We start from the raw sequence: 26,606 nt of genomic DNA, 5'->3' as shown, positions 1-26,606 counted from the left end.
TGTAAATTCTCAAAGTGATTGCAAAAGCTTAAGGTTCAATCAGAAACAGAAAGTGGGACGATTAACAGCTTAAAGTAGAATGGAGCACCACAAAGGTGTCCGGATAGTTATAACACAAATATAGCAATTGAATAAAAACACATGTTTTGATCTATCGTTTTTTCAGAACTCAGATTAGAATCAGTGCTCACAGTTCTGAAATTATCTAAGCCTATTTTTTCAAAACTATGTTTAGCTCGGTTCAGGTTTTTTCCTAGAAATGGAGTAGATGTCGCACAACGGGCAGGTGGAGTCCGTTGGAGGTCAGTCATATACGGCAGCGTTATTATTGGTATTTATCGGCTCGTGCGATGTATGCTGAACCGTACAACATGATATTTTGCCGCATCAAACCGTTCAATACGCCTTCTTTTCCCGGTCTTCTAACATTTACTGTTAGCTCCGCTCAAATGCTTTTTTTTTTATGCGAGCTCAAGTCCGAAAGCAACACATATTCCTTAAAAGAGTAGTTTTCATTGGCAGCTTTAAGATGGCGGATCACCTTATATTGGCAGCAAATATTCGCACAGAAGAGTTTTTCGATGTCTTTAAATCATTCTGAGTGAAATTAGTGGCCTCGCCTGGAGTGTTAGGACACGACTCCCCAAACAGCACATGTACTCGGCCCAATGTTGCAAATGGATTCATTCATTCATTCATACTGTCAGCCCTGATCACGGGCTATAACAAGAGTGGATAATGAGGTATAAAAAATAGCAATGACACAAACATTGAAACGGGCACAAAATTCGGTACATAAAGCGTTCACCACTTATACAAAAAATGTAACTCTGGTATATAGTTCATGTAGACGATAAAACATCGTGCAGCGTATCTAAAAATTCCCTAAGTGATTGTGAGGTGACAACAGTTTGGTAGCATATTCCATTCCTTAATGGTTTCACTCTGGGCCTTTGTTGGATAGGCCTTTACCAATACGTTTCCAACATTGAGCCAATTAATTGTGCTGCTTGGCTCTCTAGAATGCAAAACACTAAGCTCACAATAAGCATAATTTTCAAAGATAGATTCAGTTGAAAGAAAAGATCCGTCACTATGAAGACCATGAGGGTAACGGACGGATGGACGGACTGACAGACGGACGGACGGAAGGATGAATGAATAGATGGGTAGATGGATGTTAAGAGCGCCCCCTTTGAAACAAGGTGGTGGTGGATGCGAAAAGGATCACAATTTTTTCTTTATAAGCTTTTTTTCCACTCTTTGATCCATCAAACGTACTACCTAAAGCCCGCCCTTTTAAAAAACACAGACCCTGGAAATTTTCACACCACACCGATATTGAATGCTGATTTTCCATCTTTAGGCAACCGCCTTGCTTGTGAAGAAAACTCCGACGGTTTATTTCAGACCCCTACACTGAAACTATAACCGAAACTTTTACTGAAACTTTCACAGTAAGTTCCCCAGATATTAATTCATCTCATGTACCAAATTTAGCCTAAAATCTCCTATACACCGGCTAGGGTATAGGAGTTGCCCCACTAGTGATTTACACCTTCATGTCCCGACTGCCCAGAACACTACGTCAACATACAATTCAGTCACTACAACACGCTATTACCCGCCCACTCTTTCGTGGAGTGATCGGCTAGCCTCGGGCTATCTGGTATTGTAGCTGCGGCCAGCCCGCTATCAACTTAGTGACTCTCACTAGCCGCGCAATAATATGCATACTCTCTCAGTCTCTCTTACGGGCCTTCTGACCCTTTGTGCAAGAGTTCGCAGACGGCGGCGTTTTGTTTCAGCGCAAACGAAGTTCAAATTTGCCAAATGCGTGCAACCTTGTGTATGACGTCACGAGCTGCGCTGGCTTCAGTAGTCGATCCCTCTGCGTTCGCTTCAAGGAAAGAGAATTCTAGCTTGTTCTTGATGATTTCAGACAGACAGTGTTCGTAGCTTTCACTCACTCAAACGAGATTAGCCAATCAACGTGCACACGAAAGGTGCTGCAATAGCATCTCCGGCGTTATACTTCGATCGACAATGATGCCAAACATATTACTACAAATCCAGTTTCCGTTTCTGGTTTTAGCTGTTGTATAACTGTTTAACTTGTTACTTTGAAAAACTATTCATTGGAACTGAGAGGGGAAGGTCAAGAAACGTAATGAAAACTCAACTAAATATGCTCAAAAATTATCCGCCAATCCTCCAATTGGTTCTTACTAACGTCTACCGTAGAAGCATTCACATTAACCTCTTTATGCCTGAACACTTGGTCCTCATGGACACTGACGGTGCCTAACATCTGAGTGGATGCGGTGAATTATAGCACCATGAAGTGTATGTAGCTAGCGAGCACAGAGAGTGCCGCGTCATGTCTACTGGGTGTATTAGAAAAGATGGATACACAGCACATATACCGCTCGCAGTGTGGCTAGGGTTTTACTCACTCCAAGGCTGGGATCCTAGCGATAAGGCAGGCGTAGTAGGCGACAGTGGACAGCGATGACCGTAGGACATCCGCCCACAGAACCCTGAAGAGCACGGTCATGAATGCACCCCGGCGCCCAGGCTGAATGTCACTAGGAAGAACAAAAGAAAAAAGCAAAATCTCGGCTCCTGTCAACAACAATAACGTTTCCTCATAACAGTCTAGAGTTGGGCTCGTTGGTGAATTGCAAGGATGACGGAAAACAGTGCAGGACCAGGGCAAGAAGGAGACGAATGAATACTTCATTTTGTGCCAATATTCGTGATTGCCCTCACCGCATTTCCCTGCACAACGGCGTCTCTCATAGCCTGAGTCGCTTTGGGACGTTAAACCCTCCAATAAACCAACCAACCAACCATTTGTGAGCCGACAGGAAGCAGAACCGTCGCTGAGTGATTCGTATAAAAAAAAATATAATATGCATGTAATAAAGATGCAAGTCGACGTCATTTATAACGGCCGAAGCTAGAGGCCTAACGAACGTTCACTTATAAAATGGCGAGAAACAACTTTTTTCTTTATGTAAAACATCAAACGCAATTAAATTATCCCTCCATAAAAACGAAATTGATTATAAAAAGGGAAAAGCGCGCTGCTCACTTGTAGAGAAATTCTTTACAACGTAATTTTTTTAAAATTTTACATTGCTTTTACATGCCCATATATCGGCCACTTGAATTTAGCGTCGTAGATATTTTAACACCCAATTACCCATGCGCTAGCATCACGCTGAGTGAAACTGGGACATTCTCTTAGCATGGCAGCGATGTTTGCTGAGGGTATGGAGCGCGTCTGCTGAGAATGCCTTATTTTTCGTATGCTCTGGCAGTTTTCCCGTCTTGTACTTTAAATCAAGTTGATTTGGTGTCCTTAGGAAAGCAGAGGTTTGAAAGGTCCGTTAGAGGAAGCGCTTACCTTTTTTGTAGTCGAGATGCTAGAGTCCGCACCAGCGGCTTGCACCTGATACCTCGTCGTAGCAAGGGCAACTGCGCCGACGGTCTTTTTAGGACAATGTCCACGAACATCCTAGCCAAAGTGAGCGTAAGCAATCAGATGTAGCGTTCCTAAAGACTACTGAAATAGAATCTGTACAACGTGAGATGAATGGACGGCCTCGAAAAAGCACAAAGCCGTTGAAACGTATAGCGCGAGATTTGTTGGCAGAAAATGAAAAGCATCAAATACGAGAGAAATTATGACAATGATAGGAGATTTGCCCAGTCGCATGCAACATTACAGTGATTAAAATTCCAAGTGCTGATAAACGGTGTCTCATCCTGAGGCTAGTAGTAGTGGATCAACAAATCAAGACGGGAATATACCCTGACGAGAAATCTTAGAAAACATAATCGTTGCATTGTTCCTCGTTCAAACACGAGGTATCGTGGGGCCAGGCGTTGCGTTTAAGTGCCGGCTACTTTTAACAAACTGCCGGATGAAAACTTTACGGCTAGTTTTAGAGGCAAGCTGAGAGAATTATTGAAGAATGATTGGTAGAGTTTTAGGTTTAGTGCAATCTGTCTCGCTTTGTCAGATTTTGCGCCTTTATGTTCCTTTCAGTTTTGTTTTGTATGGACTTACTAATTTTTAATGTTCTCTTTTTCATCTTTATTGTTTTTTGTTTTTGTTTTCTTTTGTCTATGTACGCATTTTCGTGCTTTTCAGTCACTATGTATTTTTTAGGCACGGTCCTGCAAGCCATCTAAAGGCTTAGACCGGCCTGTCTCGCCTGTATTGCTATTGACGTTGACAAAATAAATTATTATTATTATTATTTTTCAGCTAACGGTATTACAGTTTAGCAAGTTCGAAAGCATTTCCACGAAGTTTAGAATTTTCGTCACTTTCTAAAGGTTTTGATTTGAAGCTGTGTCTTAGAGGAGAAAAATAGAAATTCAGGGACTGAATATATATGCATTGCTTCTTTCAAACATCAATTCCAAGCTTTAAAAAAATGTTGACAGCCCAGTATTGCAGACATGATGCTGTACTCACGGAAACAGAGGCGTACAGAGTTGGCGACCAAGCAACGACGAGGTGTCCTCGTCTATCATTTCCTGCAATGACACAAAGAAGACACATTGGTGCTGGGCTACACGTAGTCAAGATTTATACGTGGTGATTTCGAAATTCAAGTGCTCCAAGGTTTCCTAAGAGTTCCGTTATTGCTTTACTATTTCTGCACTGAAGTGTAATCAGGTAGACATGTGAAGTCACTGAATAAAAAAAAAACTGCAAAAGCAAATTAATGCACAGCTTGACCCTAACATGGACTTATATTTATGCATCTTGGCGGTCCGATGAGATAACTTCTCAAATTGGATTTGTTTTTAACTCAAGACATAAGATTCGTTCCGTAATGTCTAAATGGTGAGAAACAACTTCTTTCTGGCTCAGCTGTAAAAATACTCTTGCTTTATGCTTTTGCAACTTTCCTAGTAAGAATGTGCTTTGGCGCATGGAATCTCCATTCATCAGATTCCCACTGCCGCCGCGGTGGCTCAATGGTTATGGCACTCGGCTGCTGACCCGAAAGACGCGGGTTCGATCCCGGCCGCGGCGGTCGAATTTCGATGGAGGAGGAATTCTAGAGGCCCGTGTACTGTGCTATGTCAGTGCACGTTAAAAAACCCCAGGTGGTCGAAATTTCCGGAGCCCTTCACTACGTCGTCCCTCATAGCCTGAGTCGCGTTGGGACTTTAAACCCATAAACCAAACCAATCAGATTCCCTCTATAGTGAACGGAGCCGTATTTGTGAACCCGCGAAAGTAAAAGGTAGTTTTATTGCCTCAAGAGGGATTTTTCCAAGGAGCAATCGAAAATGGGCTGACAAGCAAAACAAGAAGTGACAGTTCTGGGTGGGTAAGCACCGCGTCGTCGAACCATGAGCGCTGTTTAAAGAAACCGAAATGCGAATGGTGAGAGCAGATGAAATGTTGATATACTTTGGACGCGTCGCACATTTTCTGCCGCGTCAATAATGAATTACGTCTGTAAACCAGTGTTTGCCGATTACGGGCTCGGTCTGGGCCACGACGGCCGCGTTTCGATGGAGGCGGAACGCAAAGCGTTCGTATACTGTGCGAGGTGAGTGCATGTAAAGCACGGTTGAATTTAGTTCGGAGCCCTCCACTACGGCGTCCCCTCATAGCCTACGCCACTTTGGGAGGTTGAACCCTATATATCATACATACTATACGACTTTACTATACCGTACTACCACTAATGCGTCCTCGTATCTTCTACCGTCAAAGATTTCGTGAGACGTGAGATCCATTGCACGCTGCAGCGTGCTTTGCACTCGAAATGATGTTCCTAAATACGACTCCAGTAACATAACCTCTTGTGACTTTCGCACAAAGTAACATTAATGTGTTTCGACATTGAAAAAGTAAAAACGAATAGTAAATCTTGTAGTGGGGTCAGCAAGTTTTGGATGAAAGGAAAGGGCGAAGAAAGGCAGAATGCATCAGAATGCATCAGAAACCTGCATCAGAATGTACCTGCCTACACTACACGCCGCACAGAAATATGGAATGTTTCGAGATACAGAACTAATTATAGCAAACAGATGCTTGAGAATAATTTACCAAGGTTGTTAAATTCCCTAATTGAAATGGGTATCGACATTCTAAGCATGAACCCGTCAAACTTTAAAGCCTTCATGCGTTCCTATACTGCATAAAATGTAATATATTTTTGTCTTTATTATTTCTTTAATACCTCTGTCTCTCCTTCATACATATTAGTGAATGTTTCTATGTTTTGTTTTGGGCTTTCTTTATTCACTTCTTGTGTTCTGATGAGCTGACTGCTACCGCCGCTCTGCCAAGTGTACACCAGGATGCAGGACCGGTCAAGCCTCCAGGAGGCTTTTTGCCTGCCATCCTCGACATTATATCTGTACGGTGTAATGTTGGAATAAATATTTGAATTTGAATTTGAATTTGAATTCATTGCTCAATTTAACTTTGAGTGACCGCCGAGCCCAACGGTGATGCACTGAGCTTGTACAGTACTCGAGATTGAAGAGGGCTAGAAGTTTCGCTGTCGCTTTCGAGCAAAGCACATATCCGTTGCCTCTACGGCGATGAGTATTGCGCTCTGGAAACTTTCGCGAGGTACGATGCGTGGATGACAGGAGCTACAGAGATTAACGTAAGCATGACCAACCTGGGCCCGAGATGGCTTCTTGATGACCAAGTCTTGAAGTTGGGAGAGTAAGAAGCTGCCGATCACTGAAGCCGCTACAAGGAAACTCATTAAAACGGACGTTTCACGAAAATGTCTCTCTGACCGCGTTATGAACTGAAAAGAAATAAAATGGCGAGAATTATTTAGGTTGCGTATCATTTTCTCTTAATCAATTTGTATGCTCTTTCAACAACACTCGGAGAGATGACGGGTGAAAAAATGGCCTGGCTTAGCTTATGGCTAAGCCTAGGATGCGAAGCATACCGCCGGCGGAGGCTGCGCGTCCGCAAGCGAGCGCACGAGTTGAGCCCCAGCTTTCACAGCTGTTGTGACGTCATATCACGTGGTGCGCCGATGTAGGTCAAGTGGTAGCTACGCGGCCGCGCACGGCGCAGCAAGGAAGAGCTTGGTTGTGCGGCTAGTATACTTCGCATAAAAGTGTTTGACAGAGAACAGCTGCTCTTGTAGCAGAAACAAAGCACAATCAACCTGATAGATGAGTAGTCAAAGCTCTTGCAAACCGCGGTAAACAACATGCAGTTTTGTACTTAATGTAAATCGGATGTCTGGCTCTTCGCGGCTGCGTTGGCGTTTGTTGCGCTGAAGAGACCCACTTATTGCTCTGAAAATTAGATTAAAAAATTAAAAATTTCATATTTCGCCGCTCCGTTCAAACTCGCTAAGTCCAGACTTAAAAGGAATCCGTGATCTCTGTTTATAAGTGAATAGCGGTGTGTATGTCTAGCCTCAAAGATGAACGATAAAATTCGGTTTCACTTCACCGCAGTTTGTCTCTAATGACGGCTCCGGCGGCGATGCCTCATTCTCATTGTTTTACCTTGTCTCTGAATCATACAAGCTGTGTGTTCATCCAAAATGGCCCTCTGTTTTCGAACGTGTTATTTTATACGAATGCAGGCCAACTTAATTCGTTCTCAGTGTTGTTTTACTTGAATATACCATTCTAGAGTGCATACAGTAGGCCTCCAAGATCTATAAAAGTCACTTCGACAATATCAGTGCGGTGTATTTGTACAGCGTAAGTGAACTTCCGGCCGCCCAGATTGTAGTTAACGACGTAAACTACGCGTAAAGACAACTCCGAGACGCTGGGGCGTATGAGACAGGTAGGCCCTCTGTGTCTGGGGTTTTCCCAGCTAATCGCACAGGAAAGGAGGTTAGGCACAGTATCCAAGGAGAGGGCTGAGTAGGGCTGGTTGGTTCATGTTGAATGGTACGATGGAACAGCGCTGACGGACGGGGCGGAAGAAGAGACAGACACATGCGCTGGTTCTGTCAAATGCGCTTATTCACCGCATTTGTCTCTCTTCTTCTTCCCTCCCGTCCGTCAGCGCTGTTTCGTCGTGCCATTCAAGGCACAGTATAGACGGCATCATCGCTTCTCTGTACGGAAGCGGAGAGAACTGCTAGCTAGTGAAGCGGGTGCATGGTATAACACCGTCTCACGTTTACTTTCCTTCAGCCAATACTTTTCCGAGATCGAAGTGTGCGTTAACTTTCCAGGTGCAACCGCCTTCGCACAGATGTTCTTATGGTAGGAGGAGATGAAATGGTTCCCAGGTGCACTTTGCCCTTAATAATGAGAAGCATGTCACCGAACCACGTGACGTAAGCGCTTTCGCAGAGTACGGCCCAACGAGCGAGCTACAGCTCAGCGCGGGCACAGTGCCTCCAGCTGTCCTATTTCCGTCTCGGGCAATGCGCGATTGCGGTGGCATGTGCGCGAAGCGTGATGGGGACGCGTTTCAGCGTTTAACTGTACTTCTGAGGGTCGACTCATCAGCAAAATTGTCTCGTGTACAGCGTATGCGAGCAGCTGTTCACCAAAACTGCGTGCGTGTTGAGCTAGTTGGTTGATCAATATTCAAAGCATGGTGACAGCAGCGTTAGTGAGAGTTTGGTTCACAGTAGCTTTGGTGTGTGCCGTGTCGTCATCAACCTGTGGCCGTCTTTCGTGGTTGCGCTGTTTAGCTTGAATTGCTTCGAAAGTAAATGTTATTCTGCCCAGGCGGCAATGAGGTCCGAACAAATCTGCTTGCACTACGCCCGTTCAATTCTTTAACAGTTCACCCGAGCATCGGTCAAACACGTGTTCTGCGGTCTGTGACAAAATGAGACCGAGAAACGGGCGCGAATACGCGCATGCGCACGAAGTGCAGTTTGCAGTGCTTTCTGCCGCTTCGCTTTGTCAATGAGCGGCGCAGAGCCGTTTGTGCGGCGTTCAGCTTTTACTGTGAAACAACTGGCCGGGTTTACAGGTGCGGACATAGGTAAACGGAGCACCCTTTTCTGTTGTCAGTGCAATCACGCCTTCCTATCGGAAATGAATGTTGTTTGGGCCTAAGAGCGTTCACTATAGCGTCCACTACCACATTAGTGGTTTCTGAGGAGAGGAAACGGTGCAGTAACGGTCTCCCTTTTCGTTAGACACCTCAACCGCGCCGTGAGTCAACGGAGGAAGGTGGGAGCGAAAAAAGAAAGAAATGAGGTGAAGTAGTGGAGGGCTGCGGAATAATTTCGACCACCTGGGGATCTTCAACGCGCACTGAGACCACCCTTCGCGGTGGCTCAGTGGTTAAGGCGCTCGTCTCGGAGCCGGCGTACTCGGGTTCGAACACTACCACCATTCCCACACCACAGCTGGCAATTTCACTTAGGCAAAGCGTGGAAAATTCTAGGAGGCATAGTCTGCTTACTTTATTCCTGTCTGCATCTGTATGTTGCACTCGAGAAGGCGTCCGAAAGAAATAAGTTGACGTTATGCTATGTTAATGCATCCGGTTACCTCAAAGGCCGACAAGTTTGGATGACGGAAAATGCTTCAAGGTAGGTGAAAGCAGTAAGAAGGCCGTGACTTACTTCCTGTTGGGTGACAGCCGTGAACTGCAAGAAGGAGTCGAGCACACACCCTGTGGAGAGCAGTCCCAGAAGAGTCGCTGTAAACGCCGACGGCGGCAGGCACCGCTGCCAGCGTCGCCAAACGATTAAGGGCAATAGCACCTGCAATGTGAGCCATGCTATACTGGTGAATGTTCTTAATGGTCGTAAAGTTTTTTCAGCAACCAAAATAACTGTGTGTCTAACTTTTTTCGTGGCGTCGGAAGTAAGGCTAAAGCTCAGGGTAGGTGACCGGCGGAGTTTGTGGCATATGATTTGCTTGCGAATAGAAATAGCGCAGGTAAAAGCAGTGAGTTTATAATAGATCCAGACACAAAATTTTCAACAGAAACAAACAATATGAATTGTTTCGTGAGCTTAAGGATGCCTTGTAGCAAGTTTCAGTCGCGGGCATTGAGTAGAACATAGTTTAACATGGTTTTGAATGATATCTGAACAACCGCTCCGCATATCATCAGGGGCAAAAGAGCGCCATGGAACGAGGTATTCCTCTTCTTCTCAAGGTGGGGTCAAAGACCCATTTTCCAACCATTTCATTCTCAAGAAACCGAGCACCAGGCCTGGGGAAAGCTCGTACCCATTGTATCACCGGTGGGTACCCTGCGGTGCTGGGGATCGAACCCCGCACCCTCCGCATTCGAGAAATGCACTGACCTCTGACGCACAGCATGTCCACATAAACACTGATGCCAACAGAAACGAATCAATGTGCTTCATCGATAGAGTAGAGAGCAGTATGACACTGCGGCGTCTGGAATTTTCTAACAGAAATGAACTGACTGAAGGCAAGGACTACTCGTTGAGGAGAAGGAAAAAATTTTTGTACGCTGTCTATTGTACTTGAGAGGCTCACATAGAGTCGAAGAGAAGCCTTCGTCAGCCGTACACATGCAGAGATGTCAAGAACGCTGAGGATAACGATGTATTTTCTTTCCAGATAAAAAAATATGTGCCTACTTTAACGCTTTAAGGAATGTTATACTAATCATATGCTTTTTCATTTTCAATTTCATTGCAGACACTGAAAACATGTTACGTACAAGACAGACGGCCATAGCCAAGTCTGACCCCGCTTTCCGGAGCGAGACAATACTGGTGAATTCACAGTTGTCGACGCATACGAGGGCCAATCCACACTTCGCCACGACCAAGCCACCAGAAACAAACAGCAGCACCTGCAAAGTAGAGGAACCATGGTTAAATATTACCATATCGTAAGAAGTGTTCTAAAAGCCTATTAGGGAAAGTCTAAACATAAAATCTTTGAGCTCGCTGCGGCGACCCGCATTGGAGCAATGCGAAAGCAAAACGTCCACATACTGTATCGACGACCGTGGCTGTTCTGACGTCCATGTACTATACCGACGTCCATGGCTATTTTGATGTTCAAGTGCAGTTTTCGCGTGTAAATAATTAACTAATAACAACTTATGAACCAAATTTTCCCCTAAACTTGGTCTCATCACACACTATCTAACATAATCAAACTTTTTCACATTTCTTTTTATTGGCGATACAATCATGCGGACAAGATTTGATGACGCGACATAACGATCTAATGCTTCAGCATTAATAAGAGAGGTTAAGAACCACCTGCGTGGGTGTAGGGGCACCTCTCGCGGACCTACATGTGCCCCTGAACACTGATTTTTGCGCCAAGGCCTCCCAGAGGATGGAGGAGCCGTGCAATATGCGTTTACAAACAGCTCAGATTCGGTCATTTTCGCTGTGGAAGTAGAAAAATACAAGGCCTCTGCAGCCTCAACCACATTCACACGTTCACTGCGTCGTGGCTTCAAGTAGCGCGGCCACGAATAGCGTGGCCAAGGAAGAACGCGCAGGACAGCTCAGCAGGTCTAGTGCCACGGCCGCTCAATGGAGGCGCACTTTCTCCATTGAGCGGCCGTGCTAGTGCGAACAAAATGCAACTGTAGCAGGCATCAAAAATAACTAAATACACGTCGCGTAGTTTTTAGAGTGGAAGCTCTACTCATCCCATGCAAAACCTCAAGGTCATGTCGCTCCCAAGAATGACCTTCAAACGGCGGAGCGGGGGGTGTGGCTGTGACGTCATACCACGTGACTCGGCACAGCTGCGGCGCGCGCAGCCGGCGGCGTTCGCTCGCCTTCGCAACTGCGCTGAACAACGTGATTCAACACTCACCTCTCTGTGGCGCTAAACCAAGTGACTCGCCGTTAATCTGATGAGATAATAAAAAGCGCGAAGTGTTGCTTGACGTCTCCAGATAGCCTTGGAGGAGTGGTGCACTGGAACCAGTGCTTCGGCTGTGTATCGTAGACGGCTGATTGAATCTTGTGATTCTTGTGATCGAGAACGTCGACAGGGGGCTTTGGCGAAGGATAGAGTGAGGAAACGTGCTAAGGTTGAAGCAGAACCCGAAGAAGAACGAGAATGTCGTCTTCCGCTCTGTAAACTAAGTTCAGCAGGGTTGAACCCTTTTATTGTAAACTCTCAAGAAATGAAATAAAATAAACAAAAAAAGATTGGGGTTGAACCCCAGCCAATTTTTTTTCTCAGCCAACACCATGGCCCTGATTCACCCGTGCCGTTGCGAGAAGGCCACTTTTGTACGTACTTCACCCTGCAATAGAGCCCCCGCAGCTCCAAGCTTGGGCCCGGTCCGGGCCCTGCGAAAGAACACATTTGCGGGCTCGGACGGGCCCGGCCCGTGGTGCTCTTGTCAGATGTAAGAGTAGTACCATGGAGCGTACTCTTGTGCAGTGTTAAACACACGTGAAATTTCGACGAACGCAACAAACGCGACGGACTCTCCCAGCAGTTCATGTTAAACACGATGTGATGAACTGGATTCAGCAGTTGTGAGGAGAATAGCAAGTGGGGCAAGCGGCGAGACAGATACATTACGGGGCACAAGTGGATACTCATCTGTGCCAGCAGGTCATGGGTATAGAGCCCAGCACAAAACCTCGCCAGCTGCAGCCGTAAGCCTAGAATCTACGAAGCAAAATCGTGATACGTGGAAAATTGCAGGTCAAAAGAAATCTTGGAAAAGCGTAAAATGTGCCTTTTTGACCCGCTTCTTCCAGGTCACACCAAGGCAGTCTTAGCTTTGGATCTTTTCAAAGCTTTTGATCGCATTGAACATCAGGCGATCATGACGGCCCTATCCCCATTGAATGTGGGTGTGCGCACGTATGCCTACATTCAAGCATTTCTCACTGACCGCACGGCTGAGATACACTTCGGACCTTTGTCTTCCCCCTCCTACACGCTTCAGAGTATCGGCACCCCTCAAGGGTCCGTCCTTTCCCCCTTTCTTTTTAACATTACCCTCCTCCCCCTCGCCCGAAAATTGGCAACTATTCCCCATCTGAAGCACACTCTTTATGCCGACGATATCACCCTGTGGACCACCCACGGCAGTGACGGCGACATAGAAAACACCTTACAGGAAGCAGCCACCCTCACCCAAAATTACGCACGGACCATCGGACTGTCTTGCTCCCCAGAGAAGTCCGAACTGCTCCTCATCCGTGCTAAGAACCACCGCTGTCCCCGCTCCCCCATTGCCATTGAACTGAATGGTGACTCGGTACCTGAGGTTGGCACCCTCCGTGTATTGGGCCTGCACATCCAGAACGATGGCAAAAACACCACCACTCTGTAGAAACTCAAGCAGGTTGCAGGCGCGATATCGCACCTCATCCGCAGGGTTTCGGGACATCATAGAGGCATGAAGGAGCGTGACCTATGTCGCCTCATTCATGCCTTTGTCCTCAGCCGTGTGCTGTACACTACCCCATACTTACAACTATCCAAACATGACATAAACGCTTTGGATGCTTTGATTCGCAAGGCATTCAAAGTAGCACTTCATCTTCCTCTCAATACACCCACTGACAGATCACTAGGCTTGGGCCTCCACAACACGATCGGGGAAGTGGTGGAGGCCCATCGACAGGCCCAATACATCAGGCTGACAAAAACCTCCTCAGGTCGGTATATCCTGGTCTCCCTCGGAATCAGAATACCTGCCAACGACCCAACCCTCCTCGCCATCCCACGATCCCTTCACCGGGAGCTCCTCATCAGGCCGCTCCCGAGGAACATGCACCCGTCCCACCATGAGCAGCGCCGCAGAGCCCGTGCGAAGGCACTCCATCGAGCGTACGGCTCCGAGCCGGATGCCGTATGGGTGGACGCTGCCTGCACGGGTGATGAAGCGACAGCAGCTGTGGTGGACTCCTCTTTATCTGCCCTCATCACACTACCTCTCCCTCCCGACACCTCCCCAGAGACTGCAGAGGAAGCCGCCATTGCACTCGCAATCACCCGCACGGAAGCCCGGTACATTTTCAGTGATTCAAAAACTGCGATTATAAATTTTGCTCGAGGCCGAATCCATGTCCCTGCTTTTGGCATACTGGACTCGCCCGATGCACCCCCGCCCCGCCAAGTGGAGCTGATATGGGTGCCTGCGCACTCCGGGAATACCGGAAACGAGGCCGCCAACCTTTTAGCCCGAGGTTCTTTAAACCGGGCTCAGGTGGCCTCGGATGCGGGATTCACGAAGGAGCGCACGCACTCATTCAGTGAGCTGACCCAGGTATACAGAGCCTCACGCCAGCTCTACCCTCCGCCCCACCCCTCCCTAGATAACAGGCACGCAACACTCTGGCGCAGATTACAGACACACACTCTCCCTTCGCCCCTTACCCTAGCCCACTATCATCCCTCCTTCCCTACTCCGGCATGCGCCCTATGCCCAGAACCCTTCGCTTCTTCCCTCCACATCCTTTCCCTTTTACCCTTTTATTGGTCCTCTCAAAAAAAGAGGTAAAAAAAACATAAAACATAAAAGAAAGAGAGAGGATACCTGGACCAGCAATGCTTTGCCAGGCTTAAAGCCAATTCAAAATAAATGAAAAATAACTAAATGTTTCAAAGAAGAAAAAAAAAATTAAGCGAAAAACAGAGCATAAAAAAAACTCATAAGAAAAGAAAACAAAAGTCTCGTCATAGTAAGTTAGACGCAGGCAGATAGCCAAAGCACAGCGTGCAGTCCGCGAAATAAATAATAATAATAATAAAAAAAAGAAAACCCAAGTCACTGCAAAGTCATTGTCACCGTAACAGTCAAAGAAAGCACTGAGCGCCGGCCACATAATAAAGACCACAAAAATAAAAACATAATCAAGACAAAAGAAAAAAAACCGAAGTCACAGTCACTCAGACAAGGACACAGTCACAGTCACGCAGTCAATACAGAGTCGCAGTCACACAGTCAAGGACGTAGACACAGTCACAGTCACGCCACGACAAAGCCACCTATGCTCAATAAAGGAGCACGGGGCGCTCCGCTGTGCAAAGCTTGGGGAAGAGAGATTAGAGGAAAGAGAGAAATCAGCGTGAATAATTTGGAATTGTACTACTTATGAGGTGAACCATTTGAAGGAGAAGAGCACAAGCAGCAGGGTTTCGGAGAAGGGAGGGGTAAACAGATGGTGTGATGTCCGATGAGCAAAGAGATTTTAAACGAGAAACTAAAGAAGCAGTAACGGAACAGTCCCGGAAGTAATGACGGATATTTTCACATAACAATCCACAGGAACAAGTTGAAGACGGAGAGAGGCCAAATCTTTTAAAATAGAACGGAAATCTACCATGCCCAGTAAGTAACGTTATTAGAGGATTCCTGTGTAGACGAATAAGGGGAATGTTAAGTGTATCAGGGATCCAGTTGAATAGTTCAGTGCCACCATTATTCTCGCGCCAAAAAATGCTCCATAAAAGAAGTGAAGAATGGTGCAAACGGGAACGAACGCAACGGCGTGAAAGGGTAGAAATATATAAACTTCCAAACTGGCCGGCACTACCAGCAGCTTGGTCGGCTAACTCGTTTCCAAAGATTCCAGAATGACCCCGGATATGAAATAAAAGAAATGGGGCTAAAGAAGACAAACGATAGAGATCTTTCTTAATTGCAATAATAGTCGGATTGTAAGAAGTAACTGAAGACAGCGCAGAAAGCAGAGACAGAGAATCAGTGTAAAAATGAACAGGCGTAGAGGGAGGGTTGTGAATAGCATAAACAACAGCAGAATGAAAGGCTACAAGCTCAGCGGCATAGGCGCTAGAGGGTGGTTCTAAAGATAGACGGTGTACATGGACAATATTTTGTGTTGAGCTAAGAACAACAAATGCTGCACCAGCTGAGCGAGGAGTGAAAGACCCATCAGTGTAAATATGCAGGGCACGTTGACAAGAAAAGAATACAGCTTCTTGAGAACTAAGTTGAACAAAAGAAAATTTAAATTTTAATGAGGGATGGTCTGACCAGGGATCAAATAAAGGTTGAATGTGAGAGGGATCATAAAAAGTATTGCCGTACACTACGGATTGACGTAACGTGAAAAGCATAAACTCTGCGCATAACTGGTCCAGATAGATAGGCAGAGGAAGAACGTTCGCAAGAACATGAAGAGCAGCGGTTCGCGTAGTATGATAGGCACCAGTAAGAGCCAGAAGGGGAATTCGTTGAAGCGATAAAACACGATCTCTTAGCCGAGAAAGGGGGCAATGAAACCACCAAGCTGGGGCTGCATAGGTAATTGTAGGGAGAATAACCTGATGATAAATTTGGCGCATATGAGAAGGAGAAACACGAAAATGGAAATGGAACCAGTTAAGGAGCCTGGTGGTAGATGCAAGAATTTTCGTTTGCAAATAATTAACATGGGGAATAAAGCTTAAGTAAGACTCAAAGACAACACCTAATAATTTAATACTCGGTTCACACTTGAGACTGTAAGTGTCTAGTCGAATAGTCGGCTTACGCTTATGTAACGCCGGAGCTCCATTAAAAAACAAAACATAAGAACACTTTTCTGGGTTTAACTGAACGCGGGACGTGGTACACCAGTTTTGGATTAAAGTTAAAACATTTGAGCCCAGCGTTGACAACTCGCGGCTAGTTTTGCCAGGGATGAGTACAATGGTGTCATCTGCATATGCCTGAATGTGGATAGGTGACGGCACAGGAAGGTTTAGGAGATCATATAGCAAAATGTTCCAAAGCAGTGGCGAAAGTGGTGAACCCTGCGGACTGCCGAGGGAAGAAGGCACAGAAAGAGTACAAGAAGGAGATTGATAGGTCAAATGGCGGTTATGAAGGAAAGACTCCAGAAGGGAATATAGATTTCGAGGGCAACGATGCTTTCGTAAAAAATGTAAAACCAGAGGGTGCCAAACACTATCAAATGCTCCTCTGAAATCGAGAGAAATTAGAACCACAGGAATTTTTTGTTGTTTATAACTGTGTAAGAACTCCCGCAAATGATATAGAGCCTGAACAGAACTGCGACCATGCGTGAAACCATGCTGATTTCTATGAAGTAATTTATTTTGGCGCAGGAAGTAATACAGCCGACCATATATTAAACGCTCGAGCACCTTACCGAAAGACGAATTAATACAGATCGGTCGGTAAGAATTTGGAAGGTGGTTTGGTCTGTTCGGTTTGGGAATGAAAGTAATTCTGCCAATTCTCCATGTCTGCGGAAAGTAACCCAAGTGCAAGGCAGAATTAAAGAGGGAGACGAAAAACAAGGGATGAGCGTTAAACAAGGCGACAACAAAACGGGGAGAGATAAGATCAGGCCCTGGAGAAGACGACAAATCTAATGAATTGATGACAGCTTCGATCTCCGCAGCAGTGAACGGTAAATCTTGGACTGGGTTATTGTAAGGCTGCGCAGTAATGTCCCGAACATGAGTATGAAAAGGGATATCACGGGAAGAATCATCTGTAGCGACGTGAGTACGAAGGAGCAACTGTATAGCGTCAGGAAGCGTTTCAGTATATGTGCCATCAGCGTACCGTAGAGGAGGGATAATGGAAGGGCACCTGAGCTTGCCAAAAGCATGTTTATATGGCTTTCCAAAGAGATATTTACGTGTAGCTGTGGAGCAGATCTCTTTTATATAACTATCATGTGTGGTTCTGATGTTAGAGCGATACTGAGCAAGAGCTTTATAATAAATTGAACGCTGAAGAATTCTCAGCTGTGGGTCTGAAATGCGTTGAAAACGGCGACGAAGAGCGCGCACACGGGACCTCTCCAAGCTCAAATCAGCCGTCCACCAAATGGAACCCTCGGGAAAATGTGGTTTAACCAAACGCAAGTTTTTCTTGTAAAGTGACATAAAGGTGGCGTTAAATTTTGAGAGGACATGATCAAGAGCACACGCCGAATGAAACTGATAATTGTAAAAAGATTTGAACCAAGGCAACGAAGTTAACTGGGCAATTAAGCGGCTGGAGCTGGCTCTGGTAAGCCGCTTGAACGGCGACAACGGTTGGGAAAGAAAAGAGTATGTAATAAATCTGTGTTCGGAAAGAGATAAATCAGGAATGACTTCCCAGGAGTAGCCCTTTGCAAGCAAACTAGGTGAAGCGAGACTAATGTCAATCCAACTGGAAGCATATGGAGTTTCATAAGTTGGTAAAGAGTCCGGATTATTCAGGAGAACCAGGGCATTAGAAGCCGCAAAAGCTTCAACATGAGTTCCTCTAGCATCAGTGGTATTGCCACCCCATAAAATGTTTTTTGCATTAAAATCACCGCAAATGATAATTTTGTCAGTGGGTGAAGTCTGGATACAGGTGGTGAGCAAAGCCAGAGATACTGTAATATCGGCGCGAGGTGGTACATATACTGCTACAAAAAGGAATTGATCAGTCGATGTCGAACATAAGATGGAAACAACTTCAGGAGAAATTAAAGTAGGGAAGATATCAAAGGTAGGATTGTGTAGCAGTATGACACACCGAGGATTTTCGGGAGACAGGATTTTGTAAAAAGTGGAGGGAATTCCTACAAATTCGTTATGGGCATTAATATATGGATCTCCGACAGTGGTGATTGTGATATTATTGTCCAAAATATATTTAACCATCGGGGCAGTCGCACACCGGGTGTGATCCAAATTGACTTGGAGAAAATTGATGTGGTCGGGCGGAGGACACGGGGTTACATGAGGAGCGCTACGAGCCATAATTAGTGCGGGAACGGATTCTCTCCGTACGTTCACGCAAGAGTGAACAAGAGACATGCCCGGCAGGATGATCGGACGAGCGACCGGCGGCCGCGCAAGGGGCGCACTTCCGTTGGGGATCCTGGATGGAAATTGGGCAGGCGGCCAAGGCATGTGACCCCGCACAGCGGGTGCAACAAGCCTTTGAAGGGTCATTTTTCAACGTGCAAGCCGTCAAAGCGTGGCCATATTGAGCGCAATAAGTGCAGAGCGGCACATGTAGGTCTTCACGCACCTCAACTGAAGTCCACCCGAGGGTCACGCGACGTGCCTCGCATAAACGGACGAAAGCAGGAGGATCCACCTCGAGGACGTGGACGAACTGTCCGGATTTTTGGGGAAATGAGAGTCTGACCTTACAGGAGGATGGGTCCAGATGAAGATTAGGGTTCCGACGGTTGAGTGCCGTAACTAGGTCCTGTGGCCGCACGTCGGGGTCGACCCCTGCCAGGCGAATGTGCGGGTTCCTCTGTCGCGGGACACGGACCTTAATCGCGGTTCTAGTGGCTTCGATGCGGGTAATGGCGGCCTTGAGACGGTCCAGGTCTGCAGGGTCACTGGAGGCAACCGTGAGGGCACGAGGGGAAGGCCGAAGGGCAACAGCTCCGATTCCCTCGGCCTCGGGATCGATGTTTTCCCTAATCAATGCAGCCACCTCACGACCGACGTCTGCTGAAGCCGCGACGGAAGTTAAAAACATCTGATGCGGCAGGGGGTTCGGTCGGGTGTTCCCAGCAGGTGGAGGCTGTGGCTGGCCAGGGGTCGCGTCCAGGGCTGAAATTCCGATGTCCCTCTGAACCGGAACAGGAGCACCACGCAGGGCATCTGCGAAAGTCCGGGGGACCAATGCCTCCTGCCTCAGGTCGCGAAGTTCCGCCTCAGCCGCGGTGACCCTAGCAGACATCTCCGCAAGCTGTACTTTAACGGCGTCCAGCTCGCGCTCTCTGGCTTCCAATGAGGTCTGCAGCGTCCTTGAAAAATTGGTCTCGGCGACCGCGCACGCAAAAAAATGCGCCGTTTGGCGGTACAGGTTGCAAACCAGAGACAGTAGGACTGCGCGAGCTGCCGGGCCTATCTTATTGTCCTTGTCCAAGATCGCTGTCATTAGCTGTTCGTGAGCCCGCATGGCAACAGCGTCCGTGCCCAACTCCAAACGGGCGGGTTGAGGCAACTCCGGAAGCCTTGCTGGCTGCGAGAGACCAGGGGACCACAAGACCTGGGAGACTCCAGGTTCTACGGGGCCACAGGAGGCGCCTCCGGAATGGTGTGCAAGGGCAGGATCCTCAAGCACGCCAGCGTGCAAAGGGATGTCCGTGTGATGGTCCGAAGACTTGTCCGAGGTAGATTCAGGATTTGCCGCACACGAAGAAGAGCCGCTCGAGGGTGGCGGGCCATCTGGAGTAACCCGATCGGCCATGGCCAAGCTGGCAGCTGGTAGGCCTATCCAGCCAGCCGCCAGAGACCACAAGCCGCCGAAACTGCGAAAAGAAAACACGGACCTCAAAGGGGGAGGCCACTCGGAGGGTCCCCGACGTCTTACAGGGCCCCTCCGAGTAACAGGATGTCCCAAGAGGCCGTGAAACTGCAAAAAAGGCAGACGGGCAAGAGCAGCGAAATAAACCACAGCCTCTTCTTCTTCTCTGCCCGGCGGACCCTCCCCCGCGGGACCTAGAGAACCTAAGACCTGGGAGGACTGGGAGACCCTGCTGCGCTCGGAGGACCCGGCCGTGCAGACCATCGCCACCGGCCGTGCTGCCAGTGTTATGGACCTCAGGAACATAAACACTTGAGTGGAGTGGGGTCGTGCGGGGACCCTGGGGCGTGCCCCGAATTCCTGTTGTAATAAAGTTTTCTCTCTCTCTCTTGCGCCAGGAGCAAGGTGTACGCTCCGGAAGGTCTAACAGCCACTTGCGAAAAGAAATTTGAGGCATCACTTAAGCTCAGCCTTAAGGGTATGACGCGATAGCGTAACCAGCCAATTCCCATATATGCATAAAGTCATTCTCTTCTTACGATTCATAGTGGAGGGAACACTTACTACGTCTTAAGGGTGCGACGCGGTAGCGTAATGAGTTAATTCTCATATATGCGTAAAGTCATTCTCTTCTTTACAATCTTAGAGGAGGGAACACTTACACTACGTCTTAAGGGTGCGACGCGATAGCGTAATAAGTTAATTCCAATATATGCGTAAAGTCATTCTTTTCTTGACATTCATAGTGGAGGGAACACTTACACTACGTCTTCTTTCCATACATGTATACGCAAAGTCATTCTCTACTTTACATTCACAGATCCTTGGGAGTCCTCATACCACTCCTGGCGCAGTGGTGCAGCGGTTAAGCGATGCGCCACTGCCCTGCGATGGCAGGTGCTCCCAGCGGTGGGCTAATCGGGTACCCCGGGTTGCTCTCCCCGAGAGAACTGCCACCTGCCACGGTGAGATGCTTGCTCACAATCCGGTGGGCAGGCTGTGATGACGTCGCAAGGTCACGTGACTCAGGAGGCCCATCGGCCTCCTAAGTTGCTTTCTGGTGACCACCTGCCAGAGCCATGCCCGTGATTTTTCGCTCACAACGCCGACACCGACGCTAACAACACCAACAACGGACCTTCTGGGGAGCGGGACCTTTACCGCTGTAGTGTTAAATCAACGGAAACAAAACACAGGAAATACTGCCTTATGATACAAGACGACTAGACCTATATGCGTACCTTGGCAGGTTGTCGCATGGTGCCGTATTTTTACGCTTAACCTATAAACTCACTAGTTACGATCCCTGTACCAATGTGTTTGCCCTTCGCGTGGTGTGCAAAGCAAAAGCTTGGTTTGGGCTATATAGTTGGTATGAGTTTCTTGGAAACGTAGCGCGAAAAGCCCAAGGACTACACAACACACCGGCCTGTCGTTAACTTTCAACTTTATTTGGTCTTTGAAAACCATAATCTCGTTCTGTGTAGGGGACTTGTGCACTTGGTTGGTTGGTAACAACTTTATTCATAGTCCTGCAGAGCTTTCGCCGACGGGGCCTTAGGTCTCCCACGTGGGGACGTCGAGGCGCTGCCTCGCCGTCGCCTCGCGGGCCTGCTGGACGGCCCAGAGTTGGTCCCCGAGGCTGGGGCTGCGCAAGGCAGCGGCCAACCGCGGCGGGAGGGTTCCGGAATTAGCACCGTGAAGGTTTTTGTTGCAGTCCCAGAGCATGTGAGTTAAAGTGGATACATTGGCGTTCACGTACCCCAACCCGGAACTATACCACAGGCTTTACCCCGGTACTTGTGCACTCTTGGTTTTATTTTCAGAATATTCATTGTTACTGGTTTTCGCTTTTAACTTGGTTTTAAACTTTTACTTTCCTTATAACCGTTTTTATTGCTGGCCTCTAGTTTTTTAGGTATATCTTTTTCTGGACAACTTTTAACTCTGAAATGCCCCTCGTGAATTAATCTGGTCTTTCACTTTCTTCCTCTTTTATGTTTCCCCGGCTCCTGTGCAGTATACCTTGATGATGTGCTTTATTATTGCGCATGCTTTCCGATTGAGTGTGGTTGATCGCTGCCTATATAACCCACGTGTGGCTTCTTTTGAAATAAAGCTAACAATTAGCGCCTGTCACCATCATCATCAGACTGACTATGCCCACTACGGGGCAAAGGCCTCTCCCATGTCTCTCCAATTAACCCTGTCCTTTTCCAATAGCGGCCACAGTATCACCGCAAACTTCGTAATCTCATCCGCTCACCTAACTTTCTGCCACCCACTGCTATACTTTAAGAGGGTTAACTGCTGAGCTAGTTGGTTTTCAGACATAATAAAGGATTTTTAGCGCAACGACACAGCACAAGAAAGACGGCAACACGGGACAAGCGCCCGTGTTGTCGTCTTTCTTGTGTTGTGTCCTTGCGCTAAAAATCCTTTATTATGACCACTGCTATACGCTTGTCCCGTCTGTAGTCTATTTTGTATTTTGTTTCCAAGAAATGTGCACAGCTTCCACCACCTTCTTAACTATGCCACAGTCCATAGCGACGTCAAAGAGACATCAAAGAGTGATCCGGTCTTTTCTGTTCATTATGGAAAGACACTGACCTAACCTCTTTGACTGGAAGGTTAGAACTGTTGGTCGGACGAAGGCTTTCCAGGGTGTTGCTCTTCGCGGTGGTTTGGGATGACGGAAAAGTGCTAATCAGTGAGTACTGTTAGTGAGAGTATACGGTAACAGGCGCGTTACTCTCGTGTCTGCCCTGTGTCCTATCACTTCACGAAGGACCAGTACACTGAAAGTATCGGAGTTTTCATGGATTAACCAGCGGTTAAGTATATTCTATCGCCACAGTTTTCATACTCGCTTGTTTAGATACACAAGAACCGGTCAGGCAACTCTTTTGACCCTGCCTGCTTTGCTTACCAGCAGGGGCAAGTAGCATTATGAATTTCTTGGGATGGCGTTGCGCACACGAACAAACGTACACAGGAAGAGGCAGAAGACAGAAAGAGCGCAAACTATCAACTAGATTTATTGCTTTCGCAACAGAATATATATGCAGCATACACACGTGCAAAACAGAATAGGGAGAGGGAAAAAAAGGACAAGGGGGAAGGGGATATCAAGTCAGGCCTGCATAGGTCAGCGAAAGCTACGGATAAAATTCCTTTCCCTATCATATAAGGTGACCGAGGTATCGCTAATACAATTCCCGCCTTTTTCTCTGATGTGGAAAGCTTCTAAAAGTTCGCGGGCTATTTTGCTTTTGCTCTTGCCCAGAATCTTGATGTAATTGAGCATCGGCTCACAACCAGAGCATGAAATGCAATGGGCAGGCAAGTTAGCCCCGTCTCTTTTTCTTACAGATTGTTTTAGCGATACCTCGGTCACCTTATATGATAGGGAAAGGAATTTTATCCGTAGCTTTCGCTGACCTATGCAGGCCTGACTTGATATCCCCTTCCCCCTTGTCCCTTTTTTCCCTCTCCCTATTCTGTTTTGCACGTGTGTACGCTGCATATATATTCTGTTGCGAAAGCAATAAATCTAGTTGATAGTTTGCGCTCTTTCTGTCTTCTGCCTCTTCCTGTGTACGTTTGTTCGTGTGCGCAACGCCATCCCAAGAAAGCTATGCACCAACTCGCCCAGCAAGAAGTTCTTCTACATTAGCATTATGAAGTGACGGAAGACAACCGTATTTTCTTACCGATGAAGCTTCTCTTGCTGTCGCTACAAAAGTGAAAGTTGGAGAGAGCAGCAGAGCGCTGCATGGACTCACCAAGTGGGCGGCGTCGAGTAGCGTCCAGCACGGTCCTCCGACAACCGCCGGGTAGTTGTTGCGAGCTGTCTGAGCGGGCCCGAACAGTACCAGGATAGCGAGCGGTGTGCACTTGAGGAGCACGGAAGCGATCTCGGCAGGGTGAAGCCCGTCCATCGTCTGCGAAACGCGACATACAAAAAAAGTGAAGACTGGTCATGAGGGAAGCTGCCTCACTTCTCGGTGGACACCTCAACCACGCCGCAAAAGAAGGGAGGAAAGTGAGAGCGAAAATACAAGTAGAGAAAGAGGTGTCGTTGTGGAGGGCTCCGGACTGATAACAGCTACCTTGGGTGGTTTGACGTTCTCTGTCCTCGCATAATTCAGGAATGTAATGCGAAGGCAAGATAACCGCTGGTCCTTAAGGATAACGGAGTGGACAACAAGAGAAGGCAAGCGCAGAAGGGGGTGGCAGAAAGCCAGGTGGGCGGATGGAGATACTGGTGAGTAGGCGCTCCCTGTAATCTAGGGCCACCTCTGGTGCGGGAGGATGTGAGAATGAGGGGTATGTGTAGAAAGTGTAGTATGTGTAGAAAGTCGCCAGGTTTGCCACAGAGCTTGCAGATGGAGAGAATTGATTAGGAAAGCGGGCGGTGGCCGCAGCTGGCAAAGGAAAGCGTTAAATGGAGAGACATGGGGGAGTCCTTTTCCCTGCGGTGGGCGTAGTCAGGCTTATAATGAGGATGGTGATGATACAATATTTGTACACGAAACGATTTCGTTTATGAGGTTGTAACGCCCCAAAGCGAGTGAGGATATGAGGGACGCCGTAGTGAAGAGCTCCGGAAATTTCGACCACCATAAGCGCGAAGCCTCGGGTGTCATATAAAGTTGGTTCTCTGTCTCTCTCTGTCTCAGCGAGTGCCACTGCGGACGCGGTGACCAGACATCACCTCGGTGAAAAGCAGATGCGTTGGCGTATTGGCATTTCCTTGTTTTTACGAAGAATCTCGCTGCCACCGTTGCGCTCAACAGCGTGAAAGTTATCGTCGCCGCCGAGAAACCCCTGCTGTGAGCGAAATAATAAGAAAAAGAACGATGCTAGAAGATATCATCTATGTTCACTGCACCTGCTTACAACAGCATATAGCGCACCTACTTTTAAAGTACTTCCTCTGCGCTCCATAAAAAAAAGCGAAGCAGCACAGCTCAGCGCGCAAAAAACCTGCTGCCACCGGAAAGTTATGTGTCAGTTAAGTTATGTGTCAGGCAGCAAAACATAGCAGTTTATGTTTTTTTTTTTCTGCAAAATACTTTAACTTCAAAAGGGTGGGAATTTGGGCTGGTTGGTGCATGATCTGAGGCTAAAAAACAGCGCAAACGGGGACGAAGCAGAGAGAGGGACACGACGCTTGTAATGGAAAGCACGATGGTGCTTGCGTGATATGCCAAAGCAATTGCGCTCAACAGAATAAGGCGCATGGATATATTTCTCTCCGTGACTTCCGTGACTCTCCATCTATGGCCATGAATTTAATGAAGCCAACATTTTCGCTGCGGGTGGGTGTGGAGGGTTACGAAGAGTCGAAAACAAACTCTCCACTGACGCGTACTAAATATCTGCCGGAAATGCCGCCAGCACGAAGGCTGGAAATCTTTGCCACAATTCCATGAAACATTATTCTTGCTCTCATAAAGTGTCCCATTTTTTCGCAGCATGGCAGTTTGATTAAAAATATACACTGAGGCACGTGCCTGTGTGAAAGACTGCGGAGAAATTACATTAGTTCCCGTTGAGCACCTTGCTCATCGATATGACGATGATGGAAAAGCCCTGACAAGGTTTGCAAATGGGGATTGAACGTATAACGAGGCTGACGGTTGCACGGATTACGTTCGTTGTATCTGAAGTTCGCAGTAAGTGTAGTTCCCATATTACACCCAAACTGCAAAATCACGCAATAGTGTCGGTTATTTCTTTAAAAAACCCTGTCGACCTGCTTGCTTCTTCAAAGTACAACTTATCGCGTCTCTTTCCAAGCTCACCAGCGTGGTCCGGCGCTTCTCGCTGCTAACAAGATGGCTTTACAGAAGCGATATAACTAAGCGCGATTGAAGCTTTCCCGACAGCTGTTTGTAAACTGGCCCTCACGTCATCGTCTTCATCAGGATCCTGGAAGCCGAGGAGTGCTTGCATGTCATATACAATGGCTCCGTCGGCGTGTTCCTTTGCGATGTAGGCGTCATCATGCGCCCAGGGAAGTGAACCTTAATCGCTTAAGTTGCGGCCAGCAGCGCGTTACCGACTGTAAACCCAAGTGGGTCTGAACACGTGGGTATTCGACTACGTCCTCCGTCATTCCCGGGTCTATAAATATTGCTTGACGGAAGCAAGTCGTGACACGTTCACGAGACATTTCCATCCAAGCGGTGCTGATCATTACCACGGCAGTGAACAGAGAGATCCTAACCGGGACGTTGACACGTGACCTCTTAGTTGCTGTCAGCATACGCTGGGACGCCGCCGCGGGGGCTCAGTGGTTACGGCGCTCTGCTGACCCGAAAGACGCGGGTTTGATCCCGGCCGCGGCGGTGGAATTTCGATGGAGGCGAAATTCTAGAGTCCCGTGTACTGTGCGATGTCAGTGCGCGTTAGAGAACCCCAGGTGGTCGAA

The 26,606-nt window shown here is 47.4% G+C and overlaps 1 protein-coding gene across 1 annotated transcript in view; it reads right to left on the bottom strand.

Moving 5' to 3' along the window:
* The window catches only part of LOC149348747 (ATP-binding cassette sub-family C member 2-like), a 64,875-nt gene extending 40,764 nt beyond the window's left edge, over positions 1 to 24,111 (bottom strand). The window contains exons 1-7 of the mRNA XM_089588308.1: positions 23,953 to 24,111; positions 10,652 to 10,786; positions 9,573 to 9,713; positions 6,672 to 6,806; positions 4,493 to 4,554; positions 3,413 to 3,523; positions 2,457 to 2,588 (exon numbers count right to left, since the gene is read on the bottom strand). Of these exons, the coding sequence (XP_089444434.1) occupies positions 2,457 to 2,588; positions 3,413 to 3,523; positions 4,493 to 4,554; positions 6,672 to 6,806; positions 9,573 to 9,713; positions 10,652 to 10,786; positions 23,953 to 24,108 (872 nt within the window). The 5' untranslated portion in view covers positions 24,109 to 24,111. The remainder of the gene's footprint in view (positions 1 to 2,456; positions 2,589 to 3,412; positions 3,524 to 4,492; positions 4,555 to 6,671; positions 6,807 to 9,572; positions 9,714 to 10,651; positions 10,787 to 23,952) is intronic.
* Between the last annotated feature and the right edge of the window lie 2,495 nt (positions 24,112 to 26,606).

This window comes from Amblyomma mixtum, chromosome 4 (genome assembly GCF_055824585.1).
Source record: "Amblyomma mixtum isolate Tamu chromosome 4, ASM5582458v1, whole genome shotgun sequence".
Taxonomy (NCBI): Eukaryota; Metazoa; Arthropoda; class Arachnida; order Ixodida; family Ixodidae; genus Amblyomma; species Amblyomma mixtum.
Note: the sequence above shows the minus strand (reverse complement) of the source record. Positions and strands in the feature narration are given on the sequence as shown.